At 38.9% G+C, this 10,833-nt stretch overlaps 2 protein-coding genes across 2 annotated transcripts; both read right to left on the reverse strand.

Annotated features, from left to right (window-relative positions):
- Window positions 1-4,243: 4,243 nt before the first annotated feature.
- cUnh9orf85 (chromosome Un C9orf85 homolog) lies at window positions 4,244-6,944 on the reverse strand. The gene is made up of 4 exons (XM_083904941.1): window positions 6,717-6,944; window positions 6,232-6,338; window positions 6,016-6,129; window positions 4,244-4,597 (listed from the first exon to the last, which is right to left on the reverse strand). Exons 1-4 carry the CDS (start codon window positions 6,816-6,818, stop codon window positions 4,366-4,368), a joined length of 555 nt encoding a protein of 184 aa, XP_083761067.1. The 5' UTR covers window positions 6,819-6,944; the 3' UTR covers window positions 4,244-4,365.
- A 1,039-nt stretch (window positions 6,945-7,983) lies between these two features.
- Window positions 7,984-10,688, reverse strand: f2r (coagulation factor II (thrombin) receptor). The gene is made up of 2 exons (XM_083904987.1): window positions 10,568-10,688; window positions 7,984-9,286 (listed from the first exon to the last, which is right to left on the reverse strand). The coding sequence occupies exons 1-2, from the start codon at window positions 10,632-10,634 to the stop codon at window positions 8,043-8,045; spliced, it is 1,311 nt and encodes a 436-aa protein (XP_083761113.1). The 5' UTR covers window positions 10,635-10,688; the 3' UTR covers window positions 7,984-8,042.
- Window positions 10,689-10,833: the final 145 nt, after the last annotated feature.

Consider the following 10,833-nt stretch of genomic DNA (forward strand, 5'->3'; position numbering starts at 1 on the left):
CAAATACTGTATATACTATATACAGTATGTGTGTACACAAATGTATGTACATATACATATATTTATACATATACATACACACAAACGTATGTGTATACACACAAATGTATGTACATATACATATATTTATACATATACATACATATAAATACATATATATATGCACACATATATATCCATATATATAGACATGTATATACACATATACACATACATATATATATACGAATATATCCATATACATACATATATATACACACATGTATATATACATATACACATATATCCATATATACACATATATACATACATATAAATACATATATATATGCACACATATATATCCATATATATAGACATGTATATACACATATACACATACATATATATATACGAATATATCCATATACATACATATATATACACACATGTATATATACATATACACATATACACATATATCCATATATACACATATATACATACATATAAATACATATATATATGCACACATATATATCCATATATATAGACATGTATATACACATATACACATACATATATATATACGAATATATCCATATACATACATATATATACACATGTATATATACACATATATCCATATATACACATTTATACATACACATACACACGTGTATATATACATATACACATATATAAATACATATACATACATATATATACATATATACACACATATTTATAGAAATCCATTACTTTGTATATAAACAGTTAAATATTTGACTTATTTGCCAGTGCATACGTGACACTTGTGATCATCATAACGCGTTTGAATCCGTTACCTTCTTGGCAGCGTCCCTCTTGTAAAACAGGTTTAGAGCTAAAGGAAACTTAAGCTGAGTGTATAATTTGACACGAGCCAGTGTCACTGACATTGTTTTGTTGCCAAGTGATCAACAATAACAACTCAATAAGGAAACATTGAAAACCAACAAGTATTTAATTCTCCCATTTTGTCTCGTCTCTCCAGTCTGATCCGATTTTGATCCGATTTATTTTTTTTAAATAATCTATAAAGTACATTTTAAGTCAATGAAAAGACATGCAAAATAAAAAAAATAATTATATTCCTTGAAAGTGTCAGAGATCAATTAGATAAATACAAATAAAACACATTTGGTTGATTGGTGTTCAAATCAAATATGAACCTCAACAAGTTTTTTTTTTTTTTTTTTTTTTTAAATGCTGCACAGGCGGGTTTAAAAACTATAAAAGGCTGTATTTTTTTTTTATTTATGAATAATCTAAATGCTGTTTCAACAACACGCATCAGACGAACCTTCCCCTCCGTGTCCACTCCCACGAGCGCGTCTTCCAGAATCTGCACCGCCGTCTTCTGGGTCGAGTGGATGAACGTTCCCCTGAAGACCCGCGAAATCGCGCTTCTGTCGGTGTTTGACATCCTTTTTCTGTGGGTCGGCTGCAGTGGGACACACACAGAGAGAGAGAGAGACACTGAGAGACACAGAGACACTGAGAGACACCTGCGTGTAGGACACAGAGCGCATGCAGGAGGCTTTTTTATCCAGAGGGAACTCCACCACCAGGGCGCAGCATGTTCTCCACCTGACTGAGAGGACTCTCTGCAGCCAATCACAGGATTCTCTGTGTATGTGTGTGGGCACTTGGTATTCAGTGTTGCAATATATACTGTATAATAAACATGTAATAAATGTAATATATATGTATGTATGTATGTATATATACACATATATACATATACATACATATACACACACACACATATATATATATATATATATATACATACACACACATATGTATACATATACATATGTATACATATATTACATATACATACATATATATAGTACACATCCATAATACAATGAAATAAAATAATTGACTTCCCAATAAAATAAAGACATCTATCTATACATACACATGTATGTATACATGTATATGTATATATATATATATATGTGTATATGTATATTTATATTATATATATACATATACACACACATATATATATATACATATACATATACACACATATGTATACATATATACACATATATTACATATACATACATATCTTTAATGTATATGGATTCCCAATAAAATAAAGACATCTATCTATACATATACATATACACACACATACATATATATACATATACATATATATATATATAAACATATACATATACACACATATTGTAGAACTTTCTAGCAGTTGCCCAGCGCGTACAGTGCAAAATCAAAGGGCGATTGTCATCAAAGCAGTCGTCATCAAAGCTTTGCTGACCAAAGTGCTTCTTGTATATAGCAAATCCTTTGTTTGTTTGTCATCATCTGTAAATGATCATCAGAACCTGTATGATTTGCCGGTTTACAACCTATTAAGTAGTGTATTAAGTTGTGTTTAGAATAAAACCTCTTAAAGACACTCGAGTTGTCCGCCATACTTGTTCTGGTCGCCCTTTCCAGAGGGTAGTTTATTGAGCTGTAAGGAGCAGCTGGTAAAAAACTGGACACATATGTATACATATATACACATATATTACATATACATACATATCTTTAATGTATATGGCTTCCCAATAAAATAAAGACATCTATCTATCTATATATCTATCTATCTATCTTCACAGAGTTAAAGGCACAGCAACATAAACGCCGTAAAACATCAAAACAATCAATTAAAACAGTACAAATCGTAACATAATAACATTGTAAAATGGTAAAAAATCTCGATAGAAGTGTCCGGGGTTGACTGTTCTTGTGCTGGAGTGAAGTGCCAAGGAGAAGAAGTGGGTCGATTTTAAATGTTTAATAACTCGTTTTGGGGCAAAATCTAAAAAGCAGCCTGTTATTAGACCTCAGAGCTTAAGATGAGGTGTGAAGAAGAAGTTCAGATGGTGCAAAAGAGCTTTAAAGACCAACGATAACCTTCTAAAAATCAATCCTCCAATGAACATGAAGCCGGTGGAGGGAGGTCTTTGTCAAAAGGCGAGCGGCGGCTGCGGCGTTCTGGATCAGCTGGAGTCACTGGACAGATGACTGGTCTAAGCCAGAATACAGGAGATGGAGATACTGTAGGCTTTCACCTGAGTGAGGAGGCCAAGTTGGAAAACGCTGGACTTGACGACAGCTGAGATTTGCTTCTCAAATTTAAAAATTCGTACTACTCCATAAGAATAAAATTCCACATATGTACATTTTTTTGATATACACGTCGAGCAACTTTTACTCTTCCCCTTACTGTCTTTGTTACTCACGACTACCAAATAAAAGAGTAATAAGAAGAGTTGGTAATGGTCTGTATTTATATAGAGCTTTTCTAGTCATAAAGGCAAACTACTACAAATGAAAGTGCTGACTTGTGTGTCATAACCGATTTGCCTTGTTTTATGGACGCAATAAAAGGCATAGGTCAATAAAGAGAAACGCGGGGGGGGAGAAAAAAAGAGGAACTACTATTTCCGATAAAAATCACATTACCTCAAATGTGTCACAAACCATATGACAAACGGCCGCATACGTTCACTGGAAATGGCATCAAGTTGCGTGCGAGGGTTCAGAGTGGCCGGAAATAACGCAGCGTTGACACGAGGGTCGGTCTCTGCTGATGGACGCATTTTCATGTCTAAGATGAAATAATGTTCACGAGATCCCACTAAAAAAAAAAAGAGTCTCACAAGGCCACGCCTTAATCTGCACCCATCTGAACGTCTCGTATTTATTCCAAATTGGGAATGAGTCAACATTCTCGATTAACTATAGCAATGGTCAAAGGTATTGGAACAGTCTGGCTCACAACCTCCGTTTATGGGGTTAAAGGTCAGGGTCCTGTGCTCTTCTAAACCAAACTCCCAAGTCAAACCATGTATTTATAGTCCTTGCTTTGCTTTTAGAAGAGAAACTGCTGCCACAAAGGTGGAAGCGTAACGTTGTCCAAAAATGTCTCTGTATGCTAAAGAGTTAAGATCGTGCTTCAATAAAGATAAAGAGCCCAGAGTCTAAAAAAACCCCCATCGAAAGCCCCAAATACTTTTGTCCATATAGTTTGTCTGATAACGTCTATTCAGTCCTTCCTCAGTCCTACACCCAGAGGAAATGAGAGTGACTTGACGCCTCATTAGCATCGCTAATTAGCAGTTTTGTGCTATGGTCGAGCATTCCAGAGCTACGCACACGTTAATGACACGCTCACACTTCATCCATAGTCACGGGTTTACTTGCATCAGTCAGTTTGAGTGTGTTACAAAGGTCATTATGTACACTGATGAGGAAAATAATGTGATAAAACAAAATTTTAAAAAAAGAAAAGAAAGAAAAAAAAAATCCACTTTTTTAGTCTTTAACGTCAAGGTTGGACACGTCTGGCAGCGCCGCAGTCTTATTCTGCGTTTTCCTTCGACGCGAGTCGTCGCCAGCGTATTCGTCGTCGCCAACGTCTTCGTCAAGGTCACTGAAATCGTCACCGTCGTCGCTGCCCGAGTCTTTCCCGCCTCGCGCGCGAGGTTCCTTCGTCTGTTCGCGTTCCTCCTCGTCTGGCTCGTTCTTGTCCAGATGCGAGTTCACGCTGCGCACAGAGACGACAAAAAGACGGCGTCACACAACCGAGCGTCACGTTCACTACGCGTCCTCTTCAACAAGAACAGGGCATGCATTGTTTGAGGTGTCACAGTGTGACCAAAGAAGCAAATAAAAGAACATATGGTGTAAAAAAGAAAAGAAAAAAACACAGAAATGTTGGAACCAGTTGTAATGTATCATTTTGTCCACAAGATGGCAGTCCTGGAGGGAGTTACTACATGTGACCAACTCCAATACATTCATAATAGGAATGTTATTCTACTTTCAGATTAGGGCTGTAACGATACACAAACTCACAAACTCACGATTCGATTTGTATCACGATATTTGTTACATTTACACAATGTAACAATTTTTGTATTTTTTTTTTAAATTTAAAAACATTTTATTTAAACATCATTTACTTATAGCAACTTTTTAGCAATTTAATAACAAATATTTTGGAACACTTTGAACAGATTTGAACATAAATAAATAAATAAATAAATAAATAAATAAATAAATAACCAAAGACTTCTCTCTTTTCTGTAACAAACCAATACTGTTGGAAAATACAAAGTAAATGATCAATCAGACTGGGATTTGTCCCCAAAGCATGCTGGGAAGTGTAGTTCTTCATGAGAAGCAGTTTTGTTCCAGTCAAAATAACTTGTTTTGATTAACGGCAAAGGTAAGACAACATTTCCGCTTGTATTTCTTGAAAGTCGGTTGCTGTTTTGCTCTTATTTTGGGGCTGGATCCGTGAATCTTGTTCGTAGAGTGATAAAAATGGTACCGTTAGAATCTGTGAATTCTCCGTTGTTTACATAATCACGCTGATGCTCAGGTGCCGCTTTTCAATGTGTGCTCTGGAACGGGGTTTTTCCGCTCCTTCGGGTTTCCATCTGTGTTTTAACTGTGTTTGGTGAACATAAGAATGGTTTATATGAGCTTTTAGCTGAGTTTCTGACCTTTCTGTGGGTATAAAGCGTGTCTGTGTTTGTTAAAGTTAGACATGGTTCTATGTCGCTAAGAGATTAAAGCGATTAAAAAACATATCGCGTTAATGATGACTGTAATTAATTAATCACAATTAACGCGATAATTTGACACCCCTAATAAAAATAAGTTTGGTAGCACTAACAGCTCATATCATGTGGCTGACTGGAAAAATAACTGGGAGTTAGAAAGGTCGTTTCGCGATTCTGTTTTCTCAGCCACGAGTATCGCAATTTCAATTTCGATACGCATATCGTTGCAGCCCTATTTCAGATGCAGGATTAACCATTTAAATCATATACATAATGAGAGCATGTGATTACGAAAGGCTCGTTTGTGAGTCTCTGATAACAACGCGTACATGAATAAAACTGGCATCAGTAAGTTCACTGTAATAATTTGTCATATAATAACAATAACACTCACGGAACAACAATGTCCTCCTTCTTCCCACACTTGCAGCAGATTTCCAGTTGAAGAGAACAGGGTTTACAGATGATGTGATAGGCATCCTTCACCGTCTTTTGAGAACATTTCACACTGGGAGACAAAAGCCAAGGTGATGACGTCACGCGTGTATGGATGGATGGACAGTTTTGTGAAATGACACAATGTATTCATGTATTTAAACACAGCACTCACCATTTTTTGGCCTGCGTTAGAGACTTGTATTTGCTGTATTTCACTTTCCACTCGAGGACGTCCTTACAGTGTTGACACAGCCCGTCGTGGATCTTTGACTTTGCCTTCTACAATTAAAAATCATATATATATAAACAAACGGGACATTTGAGGACAGCCACATTTATCAACAGTTAACTTCCATTTTGTGACATTTGAAGGACCAAACAACTATTGCAGCTGTAACAATATAGAATACATCTGTAGGCTGGTTTATGGTGTTGGGGTTAGTGGTTAAAGTTTGGGGTTAGGGCTAGCGTTTAGCTAACCCGTTAGACAATTCTCCACTGACTACAGCGTTTGAAGCTATTCTAAAAGGTTGTTAATTAACAATAATGCAGCATTAGCACAATTAGAAGTTAGTTAGTAGGTAAATCAACATAAATAAATAAAAGTCTCTACAGTGGTTTCACCCTAAAAGAGAAGAATATAAAACGTTGACAAACCTTCACTTGTACCGATGCTCCGTATTTGTCGTTTCTGAACGCGGAGGAGTTTTGATGTTTCTGGCCTCGCGACCGAGACACGTTACCTTTCTGAGAACTCATAATTCGTATTCTTCTTATTCTTCTTTCATTTATTTATTTATTCAAATGTCTACTCACACATGTTCTCTTCGGTTCACAAGTGGGAAAACAACCATGAAGTCAACACAAGCATGCCAGCATAGAGCGGCGCACTAACCCGGAAGCGGAAGGAGTGGAGGCGCCGCGTCAAAATACGTCACCACGGTCAAAACGAACTTTATTGACAACGTTTAGGAACAAACGTTAGAAACTCAACAGTGCGTCAATAAATGTGCATTAAATACAGACAACACTTGGAATAAAGGATTAGGCTGCGTCAGAATAAAACACATGCACGAGATAAAAGAGGAAGGAAAAAAAACATGAAATAATCAAAAAAATGTTAAAATAATAATAATAATAATAAGTAGAAGAAGAAACAAACACTCGTGTTGTCACAAAAATGGACTAATACCTGGGAAATCCATTTTATATGCAAATAATCACAAATTGAATCTGAAAATAGTAACAATTTTGAAATATGATGAATGTGAATATGTGCCATCTGTGTGATCATAGCGCGCCCTCTGTTGGTGCTTTGGAGACATGACATGACATTATGTCAACATGGACAATCACTCCCATAAAGTATTTACAGCAGCCATTTTGAAAAATGTAAAATGTTGCATGCCATTTACGCAAGAAGTCGGAATCGACCGTAGCAAAATCAACTGATAACAACGCTCTTCCACATTGCATTTTGCGCACACAAACATGTAATACATGACATATGAAGAATTTACATGAACAGGTGAAGTTTTTTGATATCACACTTGATCAAACCCATGAATTTTCTTTGTGACATTTCCAAACACATAGACCTATAGATGCTTTAAACCTGAGGTCTCAAACATGCGGCTCGTGGGCCACGTGTGGTCCCCCCCCCGAATTGATTTCATGCGGCCCGCCGCTTAAAATCAAGTCATAATAATGAGTTTTTCTGTCTTTCTGTCTGTCTTTGAGATTTGTAGATTCATAAATATGTTTTTTTTTTTTTATTGTGCACTTCATCATTATCATTCCATATCAGAACAAACACTTTTATTTTTGTAATTCCGTGACATATCGTCTTTATTTTGATATCATACCATACTGGAAAGTTGTTATTTTACCAGAAAGTTGGACTTTATTTCACGTGCTCGGCCCCCTCCTGACCAGACTAGATGCTCATTTGAATTTTGAGAGCCCTGCCTCACGTCTGTGCTCTTAGGCCACCAGCCTGCTGTACTGGCTCCCCCCCGGGCCACTTTGACCGCTCTCCATCTTGCATAGCCTGCTGCTGTCTGTCGTCCCCCCGCTGGTTCTTGTGCTCTCCGTCTCGGAGCTGCTCTCTCCCCGCTTCGGTCGCCGGCACCTGAACAGCAACAGCGCCATCTGCTTCTGGCACTGAGACGAGCCGAAGTAGTAGAGGACGGGGTCCAGGCAGCAGCTGAGGCTGCCCACGCACATGGACAGCAGGTAGGCCTGGTACGAGCTGTCGCCGTCCTTGTGGGACAGCTGGACGTAGTGGACCATCAGGATGACGTTGGTGGGAGTGAAGCAGACCACAAACACCACCAGCACCACAAACGCCATCGCCATGGCCCGAGTCTTCCTGGAGCGGTTCTCCACGTTGGCGGCCGCCAAAGCCTGGATGATGCGTACGTAGCAGACCACGGTGAAGACCAGCGGGACGAAGAAGAAGACGGACGAGTAGATGGGGAAGAAGTAGAGATAGTAGGCCTGAAGTTTCTCCACGTCCTGCACGTCGTGGCAGGTGGTGACGTCCAGGCCCGACAGGTGGACGGTCTGCCCCGAGGTCAGCAGCGGGACGACCCCTCCGAGTGCCAGCAGCCACATGGCGCCACAGACGACCGAGGCCGTCCGAGGACTGCGCCACGTCAGCGAGTTCATGGGGTAGACCACGGCCAGGAAGCGGTCGACGCCGATGCACATGATGAGCAGCACGGAGCAGTACATGTTGCAGTAGAAGGCCGCCGTGACGACCCGGCACATGAAGGCGCCGTAGATCCAGTTGTTGCCGTGGTAGTGGTAGGCGATCTTGAAGGGCAGGAGCAGGCCGAAGAGCAGGTCGGCGCAGGCCAGGTTCAGCATGTAGATCACCGCCGGCTTCCTGGGACGGATGCGCCGCACGAACATCACCATGGAGACGAGGTTCAGGGGCACGCTGACGACGAAGACGAGGGTGTAAACGGTCGGGACGAGGCCCGTCGACAGGCGACCCCGCAGGAAGGCTTTGGCCTCCTCTGAGACAACATAGCGACGCTCTGGTAGACGAGCGCGTCCTCCTCCTCCTCCTCTCTCCTCCCTCCTCTCCTGCTCTGAACCTGAGCCGGACTCTTCGTCGTCCTTTAAGCTCTCCAACACTCGCAGGTCAACAAACTCCACGGGCTCCTCCTCAGTGATCAGCACAGAGTGGCCAGAGAACGTCCTGGGCAGAAGCAGCGAGTCTTTGAACAGAGAGACATAAACAACGTGAATTTAAGGTGCATTATGTAATAAATCTAAATCAACTGGCCATAAAATCCTCCTAATATGTCACAGAGACTCAGGAATAATGTTCATATAACAAACTGAACTCACCAACAACAACAGTACAGACAAAATATTTGCGTTAAAAGAAAACTTTTGCAGACTGCAAATCATGTTTATGTTTTGAAATCATGTTTTGGCATGTGGCACCACCTACCGCCTTCTACCAATCATTGCAGTCAGTAGAGTCTCAGCTGCCCGAGCAACCACGGGTTGCCAGTTACGTCAGAAAACGAAACCTAAAAGACCACGGTATTTTGAATTTGAATGTAGTAACTGTTTTTGGCCACATTCTTACATATGGCACCTTTAAACAAACAGCATCTTAATGTTTTTAAGAGTATTCTTCATTTGACTAAGTGAAAAAAAATGGGTGAAACAGCCCTTTAAGTTTTTTTTTTTTAACAATTCTTATTTTAATGGTTTCTTCTTGGTATCATCCTTCCTCTATTTTACAAGCTGTTTCCAGTGAATTTCCTGACGGTATTTTATTGCTTCCTTTAACGTCAACTTGTTTTTAAATGTGCTAGATACATTTGACCTTGACCTTTATTTATGCTAAAATACACATTTTAATGCATTAAACCTTATTAAAATCCATTTTTATAATCCTGTGGAAGAATGAGTGTATTCTGTAACGATTATACATATATTATGTTTCCCACATTTGTTTCCCCTTTGTCTTTATTCATTGGTAATGCCGAGTCAGCATTTTCTAACTACTGTTGATCCTGGTTTTTCAACATTTCCGAATATTGTTTTGCAACTTATTATTAAAAGTATTAAATACATACAGATATACTAGATATTCTTGTACTTTAATGCATAAATACACCAATAATTGAAATACAATTGGATTATTGCAAATATTGGCATTTAAATATTTCAGGAAAGTTGATTTTTTTTTTACAATTTAGTACAGTATGTCAAATTCTATGAGCATAAGCCAATTTTCCCTCTTATTCAATTGACTACAGCCCAGTCTATTGTCTATTTGGCCAGACAAAGGAAATGATGGGGTAGATTATCTTCCAGCAGAAGCAACTGTAAGCAGGAAACGGTGCAAATGGTATTCTTACATTAGTAAAAGCCCTGCAGATTGAATTATTGTGTAAATTATAAGAGTCATATTATTATTATTATTGTTGTTATTTTAAATCAACTACCAACCATTATATTTAAGTTTATGAGTGACTTACCATTTTGGAAGGAGAAAACTGAGCTCGAGAGAGAAAACAACAACAATCCCACAAACAGGTGAACCATGGCTTTACTGAGCGTCCTCCACACACCGTGTTGAGATGACAAGAGTCACTTCAGTCACTTCACTCTGTCGTCTTCAAACATCAAACCTGTTATTACAGCCCAGTGTGGACACGCCTCCGCCTCCCCCTCAGTCTCCGCCCCCAAATCAAAAGAAATATCATAATAATTTCCCCTTAAACACACGAGAGAAACGCGTGTA

The sequence above is a fragment of the Microchirus variegatus genome, assembly GCF_963457635.1.
Source record: "Microchirus variegatus genome assembly, chromosome: 18".
NCBI classification, from domain to species: Eukaryota; Metazoa; Chordata; class Actinopteri; order Pleuronectiformes; family Soleidae; genus Microchirus; species Microchirus variegatus.

Bases quoted from the DNA above. Each gene is read 5' to 3' on its own strand.
- cUnh9orf85 (XM_083904941.1), bottom strand. From the start codon at position 6,818: ATGAGTTCTCAGAAAGGTAACGTGTCTCGGTCGCGAGGCCAGAAACAT. The intron at 6,339-6,716 runs GTTTGTCAACGT...TTTTAATTGTAG, and splicing joins GAGCATCGGTACAAGTGAAG to AAGGCAAAGTCAAAGATCCA. The intron at 6,130-6,231 runs GTGAGTGCTGTG...TTTGTCTCCCAG, and splicing joins CTAACGCAGGCCAAAAAATG to TGTGAAATGTTCTCAAAAGA.
- f2r (XM_083904987.1), bottom strand. From the start codon at position 10,634: ATGGTTCACCTGTTTGTGGGATTGTTGTTGTTTTCTCTCTCGAGCTCA. The intron at 9,287-10,567 runs GTAAGTCACTCA...CTCTGTTCAAAG, and splicing joins AGTTTTCTCCTTCCAAAATG to ACTCGCTGCTTCTGCCCAGG.